Source organism: Heptranchias perlo, chromosome 6, assembly GCF_035084215.1.
Source record: "Heptranchias perlo isolate sHepPer1 chromosome 6, sHepPer1.hap1, whole genome shotgun sequence".
In the NCBI taxonomy this organism is placed as follows: domain Eukaryota; kingdom Metazoa; phylum Chordata; class Chondrichthyes; order Hexanchiformes; family Hexanchidae; genus Heptranchias; species Heptranchias perlo.
The window spans coordinates 63335720-63359294 of NC_090330.1; the positions used below are offsets into that span (position 1 = coordinate 63335720).

General features: G+C 42.0%; 1 protein-coding gene across 1 annotated transcript in view; it reads left to right on the plus strand.

Moving 5' to 3' along the window:
- The window catches only part of ercc5 (excision repair cross-complementation group 5), a 149214-nt gene that overhangs the window by 120135 nt on the left and 5504 nt on the right, over positions 1-23575 (plus strand). Inside the window, exons 16-24 of the mRNA XM_067986704.1 lie at positions 5727-5870; positions 7045-7252; positions 8496-9581; positions 10096-10397; positions 11755-11874; positions 12833-13046; positions 14938-15082; positions 19991-20190; positions 22791-22876. Of these exons, the coding sequence (XP_067842805.1) occupies positions 5727-5870; positions 7045-7252; positions 8496-9581; positions 10096-10397; positions 11755-11874; positions 12833-13046; positions 14938-15082; positions 19991-20190; positions 22791-22876 (2505 nt within the window). The remainder of the gene's footprint in view (positions 1-5726; positions 5871-7044; positions 7253-8495; positions 9582-10095; positions 10398-11754; positions 11875-12832; positions 13047-14937; positions 15083-19990; positions 20191-22790; positions 22877-23575) is intronic.

Below are 23575 nucleotides of genomic sequence, written 5' to 3' on the forward strand. Positions count from 1 at the left end.
GAACAATACATGGTGATTACAGATAGTCTTTGCAACTGCCCGTTGCCAAGGCAATCACAGTGTTCAGACAGAGAGGTGTTACCTACAGAGCCCCCGAATATACAGTCAACAAAAAAAAAACAAACAGAAAAAAAAAACAGAGAGAGAGATGCAGAAACATCCGGAAGGCAGAGAAAGCCAGCAAATGACCCGTTATATTAAAAACAGATAGCTTTTGTTCGCTGGTGGGGTTACGTGTAGCGTGACATGAACCCAAGATCCTGGTTGAGGCCGTCCTCATGGGTGCGGAACTTGGTTATCAATTTCTGCTCGACGATTTTGCGTTGTCGTGTGTCTCGAAGGCCGCCTTGGAGTATGCTTACCCGAAGGTCGGTGGCTGAATGTCCCTGACTGCTGAAGTGTTCCCCGACTGGGAGGGAACCCTCCTGTCTGGCGATTGTTGCGCGGTGTCCGTTCATCCGTTGTCGCAGCGTCTGCATGGTCTCGCCAATGTACCATGCTCTGGGGCATCCTTTCCTGCAACGTATGAGGTAGACAATGTTGGCCGAGTCACAGGAGTATGAACCATGCACCTGGTGGGTGGTGTCCTCTCGTGTGATGGTGGTATCTGTGTCGATGATCTGGCGTGTCTTGCAGAGGTTACCGTGGCAGGGTTGTGTGGTGTCGTGGATGCTGTTCTCCTGAAAGCTGGGTAATTTGCTGCGAACGATGGTCTGTTTGAGGTTGGGTGGCTGTTTAAAGGCGAGTAGTGGAGGTGTGGGGATGGCCATAGCGAGGTGTTCGTCGTCATGGATGACATGTTGAAGGCTGCGGAGAACATGGCGTAGTTTCAACGCTCTCAAGACCAACCGCAACATCGTCATCAAACCAGCGGACAAAGGAGGAGCCATCGTCATACAGAACAGAACGGACTATTGCAAAGAAGCATACCGACAACTGGACAACCAGGAACACTACAGACGGTTACCCGCAGATCCGACCAAAGAACACACCCACCAGCTCAACAAACTGATCAAGACCTTCGATCCAGACCTTCAAAGCATCCTACGCACTCTCATCCGCGTGGGAGACTTCTACTGCCTCTCAAAGATACACAAAGCCAACACACCCGGACGTCCTATCGTATCAGGCAACGGAACCCTCTGTGAGAACCTCTCTGGATACATCGAGGGCATCCTGAAACCCATCGTACAGGGAACCCCCAGCTTCTGTCGCGACACTACAGACTTCCTACAAAAACTCAGTACCCACGGACTAGTTGAACCAGGAACACTTCTCACCACGATGGACGTCTCGGCACTCTACACCAGTATCCCCCACGATGACTGCATCGCTGCGACAGCATCAATACTCAACACCAACAACAGCCAATCTCCAGACGCCATCCTACAACTCATCCGCTTCATCCTGGATCACAATGTCTTCACCTTCGATAACCAGTTCTTTACCCAAACACACGGAACAGCCATGGGGACCAAATTTGCACCCCAATACGCCAACATTTTCATGCACAAGTTCGAGCACGACTTCTTCACTGCACAGGACCTCCAACCAACGCTATACACCAGATACATCGACGACATTTTCTTTCTATGGACCCACGGCGAAGAATCACTGAAGAGACTACACGATAACATCAACAAGTTCCATCCCACCATCAAGCTCACCATGGACTACTCCTCAGAATCAGTTTCTTTCTTGGACACACGAATCTCCATCAAAGACGGGCACCTCAGCACCTCACTCTACCGCAAGCCCACGGACAACCTCACGATGCTCCACTTTTCCAGCTTCCACCCTAACCACGTCAAAGAGGCCATCCCCTATGGACAGGCCCTGCGAATACACAGGGTCTGCTCAGACGAGGAGGAACGCGATGGACACCTACAGACGCTGAAAGACGCCCTAGTAAGAACGGGATATGACGCTCGACTCATCGATCGACAGTTCCGACGGGCCACAGCGAAAAATCGCATAGACCTCCTCAGAAGACTAACACGGGACACAACCAACAGAGTACCCTTCGTCGTCCAGTACTTCCCCGGAGCGGAGAAACTACGCCATGTTCTCCGCAGCCTTCAACATGTCATCAATGACGACGAACACCTCGCTATGGCCATCCCCACACCTCTACTACTCGCCTTTAAACAGCCACCCAACCTCAAACAGACCATCGTTCGCAGCAAATTACCCAGCTTTCAGGAGAACAGCATCCACGACACCACACAACCCTGCCACGGTAACCTCTGCAAGACACGCCAGATCATCGACACAGATACCACCATCACACGAGAGGACACCACCCACCAGGTGCATGGTTCATACTCCTGTGACTCGGCCAACATTGTCTACCTCATACGTTGCAGGAAAGGATGCCTCAGAGCATGGTACATTGGCGAGACCATGCAGACGCTGCGACAACGGATGAACGGACACCGCGCAACAATCGCCAGACAGGAGGGTTCCCTCCCAGTCGGGGAACACTTCAGCAGTCAGGGACATTCAGCCACCGACCTTCGGGTAAGCGTACTCCAAGGCGGCCTTCGAGACACACGACAACGCAAAATCGTCGAGCAGAAATTGATAGCCAAGTTCCGCACCCATGAGGACGGCCTCAACCAGGATCTTGGGTTCATGTCACGCTACACGTAACCCCACCAGCGAACAAAAGCTATCTGTTTTTAATATAACGGGTCATTTGCTGGCTTTCTCTCTCTGTTTTTTTTTTCTGTTTGTTTTTTTTTTGTTGACTGTATATTCGGGGGCTCTGTAGGTAACACCTCTCTGTCTGAACACTGTGATTGCCTTGGCAACGGGCAGTTGCAAAGACTATCTGTAATCACCATGTATTGTTCTGTGATTTATAAATGTGTAGGCTTCGAGGAGTTCCTGACATTTACCTGAGGAAGGAGGAAGCCTCCGAAAGCTTGTAAATTTCAAATAAAATCGTTGGACTATAACTTGGTGTTGTAAAATTGTTTACAATTGTCAACCCCAGTCCATCACCGGCATCTCCACATCATTACAATTTACTACATACAGGAATGTTGTTAAAAGGGTACTTACACTATTAATTGGCTAACTTTCTGTGGTGAGTTTAAATGGCAATTAATGTGCAAATGCAGCAAGTTCTTAAAAATAACGGGGAGGCTAAGGGGCGAGGTGCCGTTTGTGTGAGGCAAACGGTGACGCGGCATAAATCAACTAGCAAATTCTGGAGATTTGCAACTCATGGCGTATCTCTTCATCCCCTGAACTTACTGCCGATTTGTGCATTAACAACGGTGTGCATCGTAAACACACCCTTATTTTTCCAGGAAGATTTGGCCCAATATTCGAGTGCAGCATTAAAAGTGGAGGGAGGGCAATAAAAACTAGAAAATAAAAGTGAAAGGAAAATATTTTGGATTCTATATCGGTGAGCACAACTTTTAATAAGAGATTCTTTGTTCGCCTAATTACCCACCCCCGACAGATAATGGAAATTGATGAATAGTGAAGATTCTACTGGAATAATGATCGCACTGATCAGCTGTTCAAATAGAGAAATGTCTTTATGAATATTCTCAAAAGTAAATCTAACTGATGTAACATTTGTACAACAAAATGTATTAAATATAAAGCTAAAAAACTTCTGTTTACCATGTAGGTATGCCAATGATTTTGTATCAATCCCTGTGTAATGGTACTCTGGACTCGATTTTAAAAGTAAAAAACAGGTAGGTTGGGGGCGGGGGGCATTGAAAAGTGCCACCATTTCAGACCCGCCCCCCCCCCCCCAACAGCCCATTTCCAGTTTTCACAGGGGCTAGATTAGGGGCGGGCAGCCAACCCGCTTCCAGGAGGCGGGTCGGGCCTTAAAACCTTTCAAGGAGGTTTCAGGCCTCCATTTTTAACTAATTCCCCATTTCAACCCCGAGGGCCTGGATTCCGGGCCTTCTGTTTTATGCCTCGTGAAAGGAGGCGAGAAGGCCCGAGACAAACAGGTAGGTGCCTACAAAGGCACAGTTTGTGGGCCCGGAGGAGCAGGAGTGCTTCCCCCGGGCCCAACAAGCCTACCTGCACTGACAACCCCTCCTCCCCCAGCCCCGATCCTCCGCCTCCGACCCCGATCCTCCGACCCATCCCTCAACGATTGCGGACCGCCGCGATGACCCCCGATCCCATCCCCCATGACTCGCGACCCCCGTGCCCACCTCTGCCCACCCGTGCCCCCCCCCCCTCCCTCCCCATCCATGCAAACAAAGACTTACCTGAAGACTTCCTATCCCTGGCTGGTCTCCCGTCCGACTGAGACCGGCCTGTCAATCAGCTGGTCAGTCGGACGGGAAACCGACAAAAAAAAAATGAAAGACGTCCCCTTCCCGGCTCTGTTTGAAAATTGAGCCCTCTGTTTTAGGGGAAACCAAAGTGCTTTCCTCACGTAATGGGCCAGATTTTGCTATCCTGGCACAGACACGATGAGCCGAATTGCCTCCTTCTGTGCCGTAAATTTCTATGATTCAACGAAAATAATGGTATGGCTAACTGCGCTTGCTGTTATTTATGTGTAAATGGTACAGCAACTTCAGGCAAGGAGCAGATGCGTGGTTGAATGCCGATATGCAAAAGTTGCTGTCCGAGTTGCACGGCTCCGCTGTTAGCTTCGCGAAAACGGCATTTTGCTGTCTGCCTCATCATTGACATGCATTGAATGTCGTGAAGTTGCTGTATTTGCGCCACAAAAAGTTAAGTCTTGTCATTTCCGGCGTAAGTACCCTTTTAACAACGTGATAATTGTCAATTTCTGCCAGTCAACCCCTCTGGCACTGAAAATTAACTATTACAAGTGTGGAATCTCTTTCCTTCAGGTATTAATTGTTGTTGGAGATTCTAAAAATGTCAAATTTAATCTTTTTTTACTTTTCCTTTGTCTTTTTTCTCTCTCCCTTAATCCAATCTTTCTGTCCTTCTCTTTATTTCTCTTTCTGTACCTGAATTGACATTGAATTCACCCGTTTAATTTATACTTTTTTAGGCCTTGCACTGTTTATTCCTCAATCTTTCAATCTGATTCGTTAAGGAGATCCCCGTTCACTCAGGCCCCAGATGCTCTGTTTCCCTCACTGCGCCGTTATCAGCTCGCACTTTCAGCAACTTAGTGGGCAAAAATGTTTTGAGCTGAAGGGTGCAGGGGCAGGTCTAACTAATGGCAGACTCGGTTAGATGCCCCGCTGCAGCAAAATCTGGCCCAAGGTTTCTTTTTAAATCTTTTGCATTATTGTTCAGCTGACAAAAACCAGAAAAGAATGTGAGGAGAGGCAAGTGTACATAGTGCTCCTCTGCCATGAACAGCTGATCAGTTTGCTCCTGTTCTTGATCCTGATGCTATTGTATCCTTTTCCTACAACAATCTCTCCAACTACTGCCACTGCCCTCCAATCCCTTTAACAATCAGTTCTCCTCCTATTTTATCTTTTTTTTTTTCAAATCTGTTACTAGGTTCCTATTCTTGAGCTGACAAAAGATTTGAAAAGCAGCAACATGCACGGAGACCATATATAAGAGGCTCCCCCTGGACAGATGATCAGTGTATTCCCCTCTCTTGCTGCTTCCTTCAGCACAGTCCTCTGATCTCCTGCCTAATACAAAAATTCTCAGATAATCGAGCTCCCACTGCATCTTATTTTTATTTAATGAAAAGCAACAAATAATGCTTTTTATTTAATTTTTTAAATTCCATTTAGAATGAATTTCTTGAGAATCCTCATTCTGTAGACATTGAATCAGAAGACTTTGCTAATTTACCTCCAGAGATAAGGCATGAAATCCTGACTGACCTCAAAGAGTTCACCAAGCGTCGAAGAAGTCTATTAGAGTCTATGCCTCAGGTACGTTCATTTTTTAATAGTGAGGAAAATGTGTTGCAGTTAAGATTTATCCAAAGATTAGTTTGTATTTTAATGCTTTATCCTATCTTAAAGCATGAAAACTTTATGAATTATTATATAAACTAGCCACATAATTTTCCAAAAAAATCATTGATTTTTTGCAATAAATTTGCAGTAATTAGGTTGTATTTATTAATCCTTTAGTGTAAATGTCACCACGCATCAATAGTACAGAACGTATTGGCAGTTAAGGGATAATTTTACAAGACTCCACTGTAGGAGTGGAGTCTTGCTAGCAGTGAATGCGGGTTGGAAAAAATCATGGCTATAATGTTATAGGTTTATTTCCAACCTGTGCTTCCTACTAACAAGGCTCCACGCTGACAACATTAGTTTCTTAAAATTACCCCTTTAGTGTCTGGACTGTTGAAGAATGTTCAAACCTATCACTTTAATGAGCTGATAAACTGGAGTTTGTTCTGCTAATACAAACTTGCACCCAAAACTGAATGCAAAGCCATGACCCTTAGACCCCCAGAAAATGTTGTACCTGCTGGGCCAGCCACATTTACCTCACACACCAAGAGGCGGAGCTATCATGTATTACTACAGCAATAGTACTCCAGAGTGCTATTATTACTGTTAATACCTATAATGTTATAATATATAATTTAAAAAAGGCTAAAGAAAAAGACTTCTAAATGTATTATTTTTACTCTTTTTCTCTCTTCCTTCCGTATTAGCTATGAACATACACGCACGCACCCACCCACCCACATGCTCACACATACACTGGTTTTTATAATGTGTTCCATTCCCTATTGTTTATGTGTACCATTCCCTATTGGTTATCCATGTATTTTATAACCAGAACTTGTATTTTACGTTGTTATGAAACTCTTGCATTATGACTGCCATATCTTTATGCAATTAGCAAACATAAGTAGTGTTCCACTACATTGACGGTAAACAAACAACATAATGGGGGACTATCGAATAGAAAGAGAAGGTATTACAGCAAAATAGCACTTTTCTTAAAATTGATGAGTTATTCATTATTTTTATGTGATAAATCAGCTGTTGACTTTAAGGGGGAAATAATCTTTGTCAAGATATATTTTATGTCTAAACACAAATTTGTTTTTATGAGCCCTGGTACTTTTCTTTTTCAAAGGAGTCAACTGATTTTTCCCAGTACCAGCTGTCTGGTCTGCTTAAACGCAACAGACTAAACCAACACATTGAAGGCATTCAGAAGGAGATGAACAAACAATACTGCGGGCAAATTGAAATGGAGTGCAGTAATGAGGGGGGATTTATAAAGGACGTGGAAACCAGACGGCTTGTATCAGAAGATACTTCACATTATATTCTGATAAAAGGTACAGTGAAGATAATTGTACAAGCAAGTGATTATAATGTATCACTGTAATAGGTTTTAATTTTTTTATTTAAAAAATTGTATCTCCATGGCACCTCCACGGACCTTTTTGTATGTTGTCCATTTCATTCAAAGCTTTAGTACCGGCTCTCACCAAGTAAAATTAGTTTTCTGCTTATGTAACACAGCAAAAAGGCATAATAAGGAAAATGTCAGGCTTGCTTAGCGTCATCAGTAAAGGTATTTAAACATGATTCGGAAACAGCACCTTTTTAGCCCCTCGCATGTATTTATTTGCCACCTTTTTTTAACTCCATTCGTTACACATATTTGGCAACGTTCTATTTTCATGCATAGAAATTTATATAAAAAGTACATCATACTAAGATCTGCAATGTATTAATCAGTTTTGCATTTATACAAATGATCAGGAAAATACATATTGCATCCTTTCATTAGATATTTTTTCCAGATCTTCTCTTTTACTTTGATGTTGAAATTATCCCTTTTTATAAGAAGAAATATTTAGTTCCTATTTAGCTGCAGGTTTTCCTGAAACCCTTTTGAGTTCATTACTGGCATTTGACCCTAGCAGTTTCCAAATGGAAGGGATTTTCCAACAAATACTTCTTTACTGATAACCTGAATTTTGTTCACCAGGGATCCAGGTTTATTTGGGGGGGGGCAGGGCTTGACATGTTGGAGCTTTTTAATTACAACACCCAGAGAAAACTAAAGTTGTTCAATTCATCAGCTCTTTCCCATTGAGTATCATCTATCAGTACTAATGTAAATGCTGCACATTGATTGAGAGGGGCCCTTTTCACTAATGTCAATCAACAAACAAGCAATTTGGGATGGGCAATAAATGCTGGCCTTGCCAGCGATGCCCACATCCCGTGAACGAATAAAAAAAAAAATTATGGCAACGAGTAGCAGAAAATCAAAACTAACAACTTTTTGGATGGTTTACCATTTTTTTTTGGATTTTATCTTTAATAACCCCAAGCCATGGCAGAGCTAAACATCTGATTGAGATTGGTTGAACTCCATAATCCCAGTTTGGAAGTAAATCCAATAAATACCCTTCATTGTACTTACAGACACTATATAAACAATAGTGTGCATGGATGATTGTCTGAACTTACAGTAGAATGTACTTATTCTTCAAATTTCAACAAGACTGTATTCCAGAAGAATTTAAATAGAAAATACACAAATTACAATATTCATTTAACTTCCAGGTATCCAATCAAAAAACAGTGAAGATACAGAGATGAATAAACAAAGTACTACACCACAGAAAATGACTAATTTGACTGCTGCAGAGCTGCTTTCATACACTAGTTGGCAGCCCTTTAAGGATTCAAGTCCACCCTCTCCTGCGACAGCAAGAGAGGCTCGAGTTGAGAATGACGGTGCTGCTGCTGCTGCTCCTCCTTCCCCACGGACTATGATTGCCATACAAGCAGCCATGTTAGAAAGCAGCTCAGATGAGGAAATGGAATCTGGAGAAGATAAATTGTTTCCTCTTGAGGATGTCAGCACTCTGCATTCAACTGATATTGCTGCCAAAAATTTAAATTTGTCACCAAGGACTCATCAAGCCATCCGGCAAGCTTTAAAAGATAATGAAATGACGGAAGATGTAAAAAGGGATCGTGAGAATGAATATGATAGTTCTAGAAAACAAACAGTTAGCAGCTGCAGCTCAAATGATGAGTATGAAGTTCGAGAAGGATTTGACAGTGAAAATCAGCTTCTCAAAATATCTTTCAATCCACAGTCTACCCAAAATAAACTGATAATACCTAGAACTGTTCAAAGTTGCGATATGCAAGAAAAAATTCCTGTTACCGATCAAAGTTCCCTCACCTTTTCAGTCAATGCAGCAGAACAAAATATCAATGTGGCTATATCAGATATAACCGAAGTAATTAATAATCAACCGAAAATTGAACAGTTACATTTTCAAACTCCTGAATCTTTGAAGGAACATGAAGATCATGCCAAAATGCGTTCAGAAGATGGTGGAGAAATAATCCTTAACAGCAGCAAATATATTCAATCTCTCGAAACAGTTAAATTCAAAGAAAATAGCAATACAAACAATGGAGCAAATCCAAACATGGAACATCCTTCATCTTCTGCTGTTGCTGTGGGCATCCAACCTGTTGATGTTGTAAAACTGCACCCACACACACAGATAAAAGGAGAGCTCGACCTGAAGAGTTTCATTCCTTCTGCAAAAGAAAAGCAAGATTCAATAGAAGAAACATTTGGTCATCAGAAAATGTGTGTTAAGAATGAAGTTGGGAGTGATTCTGATGGTAATTTTTTTTAAATTGAGAAATCTAAATGAAAGGTCAAAAGCTATTGTGTAGGACACCAGGGCTTAAAAGAGAAGGTGGAAGACATGCTATATCAAGAAGAAACTATTGTAAGCTCTCAGCATTTTTGTTGAAATTTTAATTTGATACGCTCTTCCATGGAGCTGAGTGATAATTTACCCCAATGTTGGGTCAGATATCCACCCTTTCTAAGTATGTGGCTTTGGTAGATTGAGTATTGCAGTAATGATGGGGCACTTTCATAGTATCTTTTTTAAAATGTTAGTTTTATACATTGCGTATTTATGGTAGATAAGGTGGTAAATAATTTAACCAACCTACCAATCACAACTGTTTCCAGCTTCTGCTATTCCACGGGTGACTCAGTTGTCGTGTAACAAATAATGAAGTACACTGAATACAGTGTGTGAAATCCAATGGGCTCAGTTAATATGATGTTTTTTCAATTTCACCGTCCATTTCCAAATAGTGATTTCTTTGTTTTGATGTTCAGGTAGCTTCATTGAAGTTATTATTGACACCAATAAGGTAGACCTGCACAATGAGCTGTTTCCTCCTGATATCTTCACACCCTTGATACCTGCAACTGAGTCCACTTCAACGCCTAGTGGTAATGTACAAGTTACTTCAGAAACTATGCAGAGAGTTACCGAAAAACCATCACAGACTTTTATCCGTGAACATGTGGAAGAAGTTGAGAAAGCTATTCAACAGAGGGTGGAAGTGGAGGCAGACCAACACAAACAGACCAGTGTTGGAGAAGCCAGAACAGATGAGTGGAGTGATCTAGATCTGGTAAAACTGAACTAACCGTAATGTTTTTATTTTTATTTAGTTCTAAAACTGACTAGTCATTAAACCGAGGTCTCTCAAGTGGACGTAAAAGATCCCATGGCACTATTCGAAGAAAAGCAAGGGTAGTTGTCTTGTCCAACATTTATCCCTCAACCAACATCATTAAAACAGTTTAATTTGTCATTTAATTGGTGTTTGGGGGACCTTGCTGTGCACAAATTGTCTGCCGTATTTCCCAACATTATAACAGTGACTACACTTCATTGACTGTAAAGCACCTTGGGATATCCTGAGGTCGTGAAAGGTGCTACATAAATGCAAGTTTGTTCTCTCTTTCTCTCGCTCGCTCTCTTTTTCCCATTCTCAGATGTTTCTTGATGGGGATCAAGGGTCCATGAAGCAACTTGCTGCAGGGAGCCTGTAGCTTAGATACAGCTCTGGAGCCAAGTGTCTAGCTGTTATCTTGGGTGGAGAAAGTAGATAATACAAAACGGCTGTAAGTGGCAAATTGGGAGAAAGTACATGCATTTATACCCCTATCAAAAACAATTCCATATAGATGAGAACAATTTCCTTGTTTGCTTACAGTTGAGAAGATGTGTGTACTGTTCCTATGAACTGTTTCTGGAAGGGTTTTATCACAAAACATTAGACCATTCTGTGAGCCTAGGAGCCCATGTGAGTGGCCAATGCAATGGAGAGGACATTGTATTGGCACGTTGTCATGGGCAGATTGGCCAATAGAATGGCCTCCAATGTTTTGTGCAGCTTTTTCAGTATTCAGCCACTCTGCTATAGCAGAGGGTAGTTAGCATCTGTGTCAGGGCTGGAAACCATGGCCCTGACAGTGGCTCATAAAAGTCGAAGTTGGCTCAAGCTCCATACAATAATTACTGCTGACATGAAGTGACAGAAGACATGTAATGGTGAGATGTTTTTCCTGTCCCAAACCGGGCTGCATTTTTGATTTCAGCTGTACTACTCCTAGGAGTTACCAGGCAGAGGCCAGGTGTCCCTCTAAAAGGGCCAAGGAAAATCAGAGGGACGGTCATCCCTGGGCCACTTTCATGCAACTCTTGCCAATTGGTTTCAGAGCAGTACTGTTAGAGGCATGAGAGCAGGTTACCTGCCTGCCCTCTCAGCCACTGTCAGTGTATGCCCTGGAGACATCCTAGAGGCTGTAGAGAAAAATTCAAACTTTTCAGTTGAGGTATTGCCCAGGCATTATTTATCAAACAATATCTGCAGGTTTGTTTAAAAAAAATTGAAGCATCATATATTATAGTTTTCCATTCTTAAATCAACCTTTATTTTTTATTAATTCCATACTGCATTGTTTTTATCCTGTATGTTACAGGGTGAAATAGAGGATCTAGAGAACAACTTATTTGTAGAGCAGTCTGGCCTAGAAACTCGGAAGCAACAACAGGAACGTATTGCTGCTACTGTCACAGGACAGATGTACTTGGACAGTCAGGTAAAATAACCTTATGGTGCGCTAGTGATGAATCTAATCCATAAACCCAATAATGGATGTTGACTTCATAATGTTAAATAGATATTTGATCTCAAATAGGCTTGCTTTCTTTGACTAGTAGAACCAACCAGATAGAATTGTGCATTCTGTTTTGCTTCTCTGCTATTTACTTTGCAGTCCCTCCGCAGCTTCGCCATCTCCTGAACTCTTTGTATTTCTGCTGTCTGTCTCTTGCTTTTACAACCAGGCAGCCTCCAGTACTAACTCAAAGTGAATGTTTCCAAGACCAACTGGATTCAAACCTCTATCACCTTTAGTGGATTATTCAATTAAAATCAGTGTTTATTTTTTTTTTAAACTCCATCTTAAATTTTTTTCTAATTTTATTTATTTTACACTTGAAATAAAATGAACAAGAAGGGTATGAAACAATGTAAATGTAAAAAATGTTTTTTCTTTAGTTTTGCAAATGTTGAATTTTCTCCAGATTTCTACCCAGAATGTTTAATCTTCCTTCCCCTACCCTGAATTTACCTGGTTCAAATTTTTTTAAAATTTAAAAAAAAGTGGGAAATTTAAAAAGTGAAAACACCCCTAATTATTTTCAATAATTATTGGTAGATTTTTCTTAAGAAACCTTCACACTTTAGTGTGGGTTTCCTGGTTTCCAGAGTATGAAGTGATGATAAGTGCTGAAAATCACTGCATCTAAACGTTTAGAAATTTCAATTGCCAGTATCAGAGTTATGTTTTATAGTGACATGAAATTGAAATTAAAACATAACTAACTGTGAAGTTTCAATGCAAACTCTGCCAGAAGCTTTCTACAGCTGTAGAATTTTATGATTGCTGTTTTCAACCTTTCTGTCTGGGAAAGAGTTGAATTATTACCTTTCAGCTGTTGTACAGTTTTAATTAATTCATGCTTGCTGCAAAGTTAGTTGTGTCCTGTTTATAGGAGTTGCTGCGTCTTTTTGGTATTCCTTATATTGTTGCTCCCATGGAAGCAGAAGCACAATGTGCTTATCTGGATCTGACCGATCAAACTAGTGGGACTATCACGGACGACAGTGATATTTGGCTTTTTGGAGCACGTCACGTGTATAAGAATTTCTTCAATCAAGACAAGCATGTGGAGTGTTACCAGTACATCCACATTCATAACCAACTGGGTGAGCAAGATTTTTTTAAATTATTAAGTGTGAAATGAAGTTTCTGGTCTCCTGGACTGGTTTCGATTGCATGATCGTCTGAGAGGAATTTTCGATCGTCTGAGAGGAATTTTCCAGATTCTTTTTCTCTTTTTGGCCCTGGGCTTTTTTCTGTTTCTTTGCACCTTCCTGGAGAAGTGTCATGAATGTGGGACAAGCTTGATGGACCAGCTGATCTTTCCTGTCCATAATTTTCGTATGTTTGTAATTAAAAAAGGACTACTTTATTTGTTGCTTTCTGTCTTATGCTTGCAAAAGGTTGATATCTGGTAAGATTAATAAAGGATTTAGTCACAAAATCTTTTAAAAGGAGTAGGCGATGATAAGTTATAGATGGGTTTTTCTTCAGCAATGATTTTAATGCATTGTAAATTTACAACTGACTTCTAGGTTGAAATTGCACTGGGCAGTATTAGTATGGAATTCAGTATTTTAATGAAGGTGTTAACCTGGTCAAAATTAATAGATTAATACCTTTGTTAAAAATAGCAGACAAAGGATTTCATATTAACAGTAATGAGTTTATTACTAATATTGCAAAATATGACATCACCCATTTTGTATTTATTTGGAGATTCGGAACTCCAGGCTCACTAAACTTTTGAAGTGGGGGGTTGGTCACGTTTTCACTGAGAATTTGAAGGAAATGGAGTTACATTGAAGGATTGTGACCAAAGTGTAGTCACACCAGTTTTTAAAAAAAGCACTCTGATGAAAAGTGATTAAAATGATAATAAGCAACGCTTGGATGTTGTTTCTCCAAAGACTTTAAACACCGAGCAATTAATTAGCCTATCCCGGCAATCGATGGACACCTCACACTCATTATGCTGAGAGGTCCCTAATCACAAGTGCTCACCATTGGTTTATCTGAGTTAAGCCCTCCTTTTGGGTTGTGAACACAAGACAAAAAAAGGACAGAGACACAGGCAGTCATACAAGTCTATGAACTGAAAGCTGCGAGGACAAGCTTTCACCAGACTTGGAAGGACAATGCAGGAGGGTAGCTAGAAGTCAGTTTGTCTAAGTCAAGCAAGACAATCCACTGTAGAGAAGCATGGTATGTTTATTATTTTTGTATTATTAAGCAAAGATGAGTGGTACTGATTGGGCTCACTTAATTCAATCATAAATGTGTTGCTCTAAATTTCCACTTGCTGTAAAAGCAGCTTAAGAATTCAAATGCTGCCTCATCTCACCAGGCGTTTTCCCAACCCTTCTTTGAAAGTATCGGAGAGGTGTGGGGGCCTTGTGCAAAAGGCACAATTGTTCAGATCATAAGAGGGTTCAATTATTACAGCTCTGGGTTATGCTATGTGGACATTGGGCGGTGTGAGTCGCCTTCGGTACACAAGAGGCATGGAATCCGCTTACAGGAGCGACTGACCCATTGAACCCGAGAAGATATCTACAGTTGGCCTGACTTTGTAGCATGGACTTTCATTCAAACTAATTGAAATGTTATATCACTGTTGCCAAAGGTGTTTTAATGTTAATCACTGTCACTGAGCCACTAAATTCTGATGGAAAATTAACCTGTAAGATGGCATTTAACCCATTATGGTACCTAGGAAATAATAAAACAATAATATTGTTGGTTTCTTGGTGCAGAATTGTGGGTGCTATCCTACTGTAAAGATAAATATAATCAATATTACACTGACAATAACAAGAATTACAAAAATCGGATTCTGCATATTAAACTAATGCCCCAAACACTTTGCAATCTTTTTGAAATTTTTCAGCAATAATTTTTGGGAGTTGCACAAGGTTAGTAGTTCCTTTGTTATTAGTACAGTATTTCAGGCAAGAAACAGTACAAAAAAAAATGTGGCAAATTTCTGTGTTTCAGGCCTTGATAGAACAAAGCTGATAAACCTTGCCTATTTTCTGGGAAGTGACTACACTGAGGGCATCCCTGGTGTGGGCTACGTAACAGCAATGGAACTGCTGAATGAATTCCTTGGCCCTGGACTGGAGCCTCTTAATTACATTCGGTAGGATATAATGTACTTCTGATTCATCACAAACCTATCCTAGAACATAAGAACATAAGAAATAGGAGCAGGAGTAGGCCCCTCAAGCCTGCTCCGCCATTCAACAAGACCATGGGTGATCTTCCACCTCAACGCCATTTTCCTGCACTATCCCCATATCCCTTGATGCCTTTAATAACTAGAAATCTATCGATCTCTGCTTTGAATGCACTCAAATGACTGAGCCTCCACAGCCCTCTGGGGTAGAGAATTCCATAGATTCACCACCCTCTGAGTGAAGAAATTTCTCCTCATCTCAGTCCCAAATGGCCTACCCCTTATTCTGAGACTGTGACCCCCTCGTTCTAGATTCCCCAGCCAGGGGAAACATCCTCCCTGCATCTACCCTGTCGAGCCCTGTAAGAATTTTGTATGTTTCAATGAGATTACCTCTCGTTCATCTAAACTCTAGAGAATACAGGCCTAGTCTGCTCATTCTCTTCTCATACGACAATCCCGCCATCCCAGGAATCAGTCTGGTGAGCCTTCGTTGCATTCCCTCTATGGCAAGTATATCCTTTCTTGAGTAAGGAGACCAAAATTGTACACGGTATTGCGGGTGCAGTCTCACCAAGGCCCTATATAATCGCAGTAAGACATCTCTACTCCTGTACTCAAATCCTCTTGTAATAAAGACCAACATACCATTTGCCTTCCTAATTGTTTGCTGCACCTGCATGTTAGCTTTCAGTGACTCATGTACAAGACACCCAGGTCCCTTTTTGAACATCAACTTTTCTCAACTCTCACCATTTTTAAAAAAAACTCCGCATTTATGTTTTTTCTACCAAAGTGGATAACTTCACATTTTTCTACATTATATTCCATCTGCCACGTTCTTGCCCACTCACTTAGCCTGTCTATATCTCCTTGAAGCCTCTTTGCATCCTCCTTACAACTCACATTCCCACCTAGTTTTGTGTCATCAGCAAACTTGGAAATATTACATTTGGTCCCCTCATCCAAATCAGTGATATAGATTGTGAATAGCTGGGGCTCAAGCACTGATCCCTGCGGTACCCCACTAGTCACAGTCTGCCACCCTGAAAAGACCCATTTATTCCTACTCTCTGTTTTCTGTCTATTAACCAATTCTCAATCCATGCCAGTATATTACCCCCATTCCATGTGCTCTAACTTTGTTCACCAACCTGTGTGGGACCTTATCGAAAGCCTTCTGAAAATCCAAATACACCACATCCACTGGTTCCCCCTTATCTATTCTACTAGTTACATCCTCAAAGAACTCCAATAGGTTTGTCAAACATGATTTCCCTTTCATAAATCCATGTTGACTCTGCCAAATCCTATTATTATTTTCTAAGTGTCCTGTTATCACAGCCTTTATAATAAATTCTAGCATTTTCCCTACTAATGATGTCAGGCTAACAGGTCTGTAGTTTCCTGTTTTCTCTCTCCTTCCTTTCTTAAAAAGTGGGGTTACATTTGCTACCCTCCAATCTGCAGGAATCGTTCCAGAATCTGTAGAATTTTAGAAGATGACAACCAATGAATCCACTATCTCTATAGCCACCTCTTTCAAAACCCTGGGATGTAGATCATCAGGTCCTTGGGATTTAATGACTTCCAGTTCCATTAATTTCTCTAGTAGTATTTTTTAACTAATACTAATTTCTTTCAGTTCCTCATTCTTGCCAGACCCTTGGTTCTCTAATATTTCTGGGAGATTTTTTGTGTCATCTTCCGTGAAGACAGACACAAAGTATTTGTTTAATTTCTCTGCTATTTCCTTATTCCCCATTATAAATTATCCCGTCTCTGTCCGTATGGGACCCACATTTGCCTTCACCAGTCTTTTCTTTTTTACATAGCTGTAGAAGCTTTTACAGTCCGTTTTTATGTTTCTCGCTAGTTTACTCTCATTCTATTTTCCCTTTCTTTATCAATTTCTAGGTCCTCCTTTGCTGAATTCCAAAATGCTCCCAATCCTCAGGCTTACTGCTTTTTCTGGCAACTTTATATGCCTTTTTTTTATTTAATACTATCTTTAATTCCTCTTGTTAGCTGTGGTTGGACCACTTTTCCTGTTGGGTTTTTGTGCCTTAAAGGAATATATATTTGTTGCAAATTATGTATTAATTCTTTAAATGCTAGCCATTGCCTGTCTACCGTCATACCTTTTAATGTAGTTCCCCAATCAACCACAGCCAACTTGCGCCTCATACCTTCGTAGTTTCCTTTGTTTAGATTTAAGACCCTAGTTTTGGATTGAACGACAGAATTCTTCATTAAGTTTGAAAGTGATATCATATTATGGTCACTCTTCCCTAAGGGCTCCGTTACAACATTATGCAATGAGAAAGGTTAAATAACCCTTTCTCATTGCATAATACTAGATCTAAAATATCCTGTTCCCTAGTTGGTTCCTCAGCATACTGATCTAGAAAACCATCTCATATACATTCCAGGAATTCGTCCTCCACGAATTTGGTTTGCCCAATCTATATGTAGATTGAAGTCCCCCATGATTACTGTATTACCCTTGTTACATACACTTCTAATTTCCTGCTTTATATCGAGCCCTACATTACCACTACTGTTTGGTGGGAGTTGCTGTTTCTTAGCTCCACCCAAACTGATTCTACATCTTGATCTTCTGAGCCAAGATCTTTTCTCACTATTGTACTGATCCTTATCCTTTATTAACAGCACTACTCCACCTCCTTTTCCTTTTTGTCTGTCCTTCCTAAATGTCGAATACCGTTGAATATTCAGATCCCAGCCTTGGTCACCCTGCAGCCACGTCTCCATAATGGCAATTAGATCATACCCATTTACTTCTATTTGTGCCATCAATTCATCCAACTTGTTGCGCATGCTGCGAGGATTCAGATAAAGTGCCTTCAATTTTGCCTTTTTAACATTTTTTTCCTATTTTGACCTTATTTGATGCTGGCCTTTGTTTCCGCTGCCTTCCAATTTCACTTACTACTTTTCTGCCTTCCATTTCCAGTTTTGTTACTCTTCCTTCTGAATCTCCTCTCAGATTCCCATCCCCCTGCCAAGTTAGTTTAAACCCTCCCCAACAGCACTAGCAAATCTCTCCACAAGGATATGGTCCCAGCCCTGTTGAGGTGCAACCCATCCGCTTGTACAGGTCCCACCTGCCCTGGAACCGGTCCCAATGCCCCAGGATTCTAAAGCTCTCCCTCCTGCACCATCTCTCCAGCCATGCATTATCTGCTCTGACTGCCTATTTCTATACTCACTAACGCGTGGCACTGGGAGTAATCTGGTGATTACTAACCTTGAGGTCCTGCTTGTTAATCACTTTCCTAACTGCTTTAAACTCGGCCTGCAGGACCTCATCCCTCTTTCTACCTACGTCATTGGAACTGATATGGACCGCGACCTCTGGCTGTTCACTTTTTTTTCAACCCCCCACCAGAATGTTCTGCTCAGTGACATCCTTGACCCTGGCACCAAGGAGGCAACATACCATCCTGGAATCATGTCTGCGGCCGCAGAAACGTCTGTCTACTCCCCTAATTATGGAATTCCTTATCACTATTGCTCTCCTGACCTTTCTCCTCCCCTCCTGTACAGCTGGGCCACCCATGATGCTATGGTCTTGGCTCTGGCTGCACTTGCAGAGGAACCCTCTCCCTCACCACTTGACCCTCCTGTTGACTTTTTCTGATCAACAAGAATGTAAGAGGATGGAATGTGAATGCAATAGGGCCATTTGGCCCTATCTGTTCATTCCTTCCATTGTTCACATAACATTTACCTTACCGTGGACATTATTCAATATTTTGAAACCTGTGAGTAATAAATTCTAAAAATGTAAGCTGAGCGAAATTTCTTTTTGAGCCCTCTAAAATTAACTTACAAACTCAAGTTTACTAGTCTAACATTGCAAACCTACTTTATTCAGTCCTGACCAGTTGCAATCTACAGCCAACATTCCCACGATCTCAGAAGGATTGTGTTCCATTATGTATTTGATCATCTATATCTATATTTATCCTTCTAACCTTCAATTTTTAGTATGCACTAAGTGGAACAGTGCAGATCCAGCTGAAAGCTATCTATCATGCGCTAGATATAAATAAGATTCTAATCTTGATTTGCCCAAAGTTTGCATGTAAGATTTGCAGAAATATTAATTATTTTCCACAGCCACTGGTTTATACTACTATGTTGTTCCTAGTCCTTCAGTCCTCATGACAAATGGCATTCTCTCGTCTTTGTGGCAGCTCCTTTCTGTCAACTGTAATATTTGTGACAGTCTTCACTAAAAATCCAATTTCTTTCAGCAGTGAATCCCAAAGATAGTTTGAATTTTTAGCTCTAACACCGTATAAACACACAAAAAAGGAACTGTTACAATTCATTGTCATCAGTTCTACAGAAATAAATCAGGATACATATGCAATACTGATTACAGCCTCCCCCCCGCGATTTCAGGCACCTCCCCCACCCCCACGCATGACATCAGCCCCCGCTGTATTAGGTTCTGTTGTAGTTGTTTCATGATCCTGTAAATTTAGTACTTAATCCATACATACAAGATTTTCCAGAAGGCAGTTAGTTACAAAGTAATTGTAGCATAAATAAAATTGTGAACAGTTGAGTGCTAAATGATTAAATTTCTTGTGAGCCCACTGTAATTCTTTGCCTGGGATTTACTTAGTCAGCTCAGTCACAGAAATAGTAGTGTATATATATATATATATATATATAAAGTTTTTTTGCCCTATATGTATGTATATAAATGTATTGAAAATATTTTTTTTCAAACTTGTCTGAAAGTATATATTATGTTCTAGATTTATGGTATAGTTCTATGAAAAAGCTACATTAAAGCGTGTTAAACATCAAGTTAATAAATGCCTTGACTTTCAGAGACTGGTGGACTGAAGCCCAGAAAAATAAAAAACTGCGAGACAATCCCAATGATACTAAAGTGAAAAGGAAACTGCGTCAACTAGACATTTACCCTGGGTTTCCAAATCCAGCAGTGTCAGAAGAGTATCTGAAACCAGTTGTAGATGAATCTAAAGGATCACTCTCCTGGGGTAGGCCAGACCTAGATGTGATCAGGGAATATCCTTTTGTACAAAGATGTAATAAATATAAAGTAGCATTTTATCATTCATAGAGAATAAATACAGTTTTCATTGACCATATTTTAAATATTTTCCATTCTAATTGGTTATCTGCTATTTCACATACATATATGTTCCTTTCTATTGAGAGATTTCTTCATACAGTCCTGAGTGATCTGGACGGTAACGAATATAGTGACATCATTGTGATATCGGAAATGTGGAAACACTGAGTATTCTGGTTGTTCTTCGGGAAGAACCGTTTTAGAATGGTGGGGAGGGAGGGTGTTAGGTAAGTAGGTTTTATTCTTCCATTTGAGGTAGTTGGGGATGTCCGGGTCTATGGATGAGAATATGCTGGGCATATACCCCAGAACTGGCGAGGGAACATCTTAGGTGGCTGAGTCCTACTGGCCCCTGTGCTGTATTGCTCAGTCACCACATTGTCTGCTGAAGGGCAGAAGGAAAGACTTTATTAAAGCACTGGGGAGCATTGATCAAGAAAGTCTGACTGCCCGCAGACTTAGAGGTAGTTGGCTATATCTGGTAGGGCTCCAAAAGTGCACAGGATGTGATCCAATAACAACAACAACTTGCATTTATATTGCGCCTTTAACGTAGTAAAACATCCCAAGGCCTTTCACAGGAGCGTTATCAAACAAAATTTGACACCGAGCCACATAAGGAGGTATTAGGATTGGTGACCAAAAGCTTGGTCAAAGAGGTAGGTTTTAAGGAGCGTCTTAAGGGAGGAGAGAGAGGTGGAGAGGTTTAGGGAGGGAATTCCAGAGCTTAGGGCCTAGGTAGCTGAAGGCACGGTGAAGCTATTAAAATTGGGGATGCACAAGAATTTGAGGATTGCAGAGATCTCTGAGGATTGCAGGGCTGGAGGAGGTCAGAGATTGGGAGGGGCGAGACTATGGAGGGATTTGAAAACAAGGATGAGAATTTTAAAATCGAGGCGGTCCCAGACCGGGAGCTAATGTAGGTCAGCGAACACAGGGGTGATGGGTGAATGGAACTTGGTGCGAGTTAGGATATGGGCAGCAGAGTTTTGGATGAGCTCAAGTTTATGGAGGTGGAAGATGGGAGGCCAGCTAGGAGAACATTGGAATAGTCCAGTCTGGAGGTAACAAAGGCATGGATGAGGGTTTCAGCAGCAGATGAGCTGAGGTAGGGATGGAGACAGTTGATGTAACAGAGGTGGAAGTAGGCGGTCTTGGTGATTGAGCAGATCCAGGCAATTACATCAGCATTGTACCCCTTTGTGTCCTCCAGTGCTGACCCTGATGAAGTTTGACCTGCAGGGTCAGCGAGAGGGTACTCAATTTATCTGGAGTAGGCAGGTGCAAGCGCCACCTTGGGTACATTTCTAGTACTCACCTGTTTCATGCAGCTGGAAAACCTGGCTACTTTTTGAGGGGGGGAATTGCCCAGACCTTCCCCCATGCAGACCTCCATCAGCCTCCTGTGTAAGAGGAAAATCTCAATTTTTTTTTAACAAGAAAGATAAACTTGGGTCAATCTTCAGGAGGTGCAGACACCACCCTGGGTAATCCACTATTGCCTACCTGGAGGCTAGTATACTTCATCTCACTTGGCATACTGGCCTCCAGTACTACACTGAGTTCTGAATGAGCCAGGGAAGCAGGAACTCTCAGCATTGAGAGCTCTGCCCTGGACAGCATTTGCCTTGTAAGGGGTGGGTGGCACTTCTGCCCTATAAGATGGGTGGAAAATCCCAGAAATGGCAGAAACGTAATGCAACCAAGTCCCTGCCGTTTTCCAGTGGGTTCCACAGGAGTTACATTGGGAAATCAGCGGAGCCCCATGTATTTTCAGGGCCTTGTGTTTAGAGACCACAGGAGCTGCTGCCATCTGAGTAAGGAACATAACAGGATGATGCTAGAACTATAAGCAGGAACAAACTTGATCAGTATTGGAACTGGCAGATCAGCTCATTTCCTGAGTGCTGTTTCTTCACTCGCGTGTTTGAGCACAGGTGTTCAAGTTCAGGAAATCAACTGATCGGTAGTGCCGAGCCTATGTGCCTATTTGAAACTCCTCCCACTCTGCAGCCGCTCTCCACAATGCCTCCGACTTAAAGGTCAGCAACACTCCTTTAGTCCCAAACACACACTGACCAGCATCCGAATGGCTCACCCAGACTGAACCAAACCAATCTCAGCTGAAAGGTTGTAGGACTGCCTCAAACATGGTTGCTCAAGGCTCCAGACTGAAAAAATATGGACAATATTAAATAGGTCCCCTCCATCACAGCCACTAAGACCTTTTTGGTTAATCCCTGCATTAATCAAGTCTATGGCCCTCCTGCTTTGCCTTCCCTCAATCCTGATTGGCCACCCAAATGTAGAGAAATATAGCAGTGCTTTGCCACTGGATAGCCAGGATTCTCAGGCTAAATCAGGGCTATGGGCTGTAGTTTTGAGCACCGTTGAATTAAATAGAATATAATTATCTGAACTGCCCAGTTTGAAGGGACAGGTCAACAGCAGTTCATCTGTCGTATTCACCCACCTGTTTATAATATTTGATAGTTTTTTTCACTTTGTAAAATATATCTTTAACTTTTGGCAAATTTTGTGAGAATCGTTTCGGATGGACCAGGAAGAAGACTGACGAAGTTCTTTTACCTGTAATGAAACAACTCAATATCCACCAGGTATGTCTTAACTGAACAGTGATCAGTATTTCATTGTAGAGTGTCACTTTGAACACTGAGGATATTTGAATATTAAGCACTTACATAGAATCTCTAGGTAAGCTAAGTTTAATGAAGCTCAGAAGAGACTATGGGCTCGATTTTGGGATCGTGTTTCCGGCGGGTTCCCAGCGGGGTGGCCCCGAAAATCCCGATATCCGGTCACGTGACCGGATCGCGACGAAATCCCGGCCACTTCCGGGTACCGCGCTGACGTGCGGGGCTGCGTGCGCAAGCCCCGCTGGTGGGAATCCCGCAGGCAATTAAAGCCAGCGGGGTTCCACTTGAGAGTACTTACCTTGCTCGTTGTGGTCAGTTAATGAGCTGAAGCTGCTGTCAAAAGAGGAAGTGTGGGATTTTCGGTTCAAGGCAGTGAGTTTCCCACACTGGGGGAAACAGTCCCTCCTCAACCAGGCGTGTTGCAGCCAGCAGCCTGTGGCAGGTGCCAAGGTGCGCTCCACGGGGGAGAGCCCTCACCCACGCAGGAGGCCACCGCGTCACATAGGGCAACCCCTGCCCTCCACCACCCCCCGCCAAGCCAGAGGACAGACCGACACGAAACCGCAGCCCCAGTCCGAGGAACCACCCACCTACCCTGCACAACCCCTCAGACCAACACCTGCCAGATGGGTGGTGTGTGGACACCCTCGGAGGACGAAG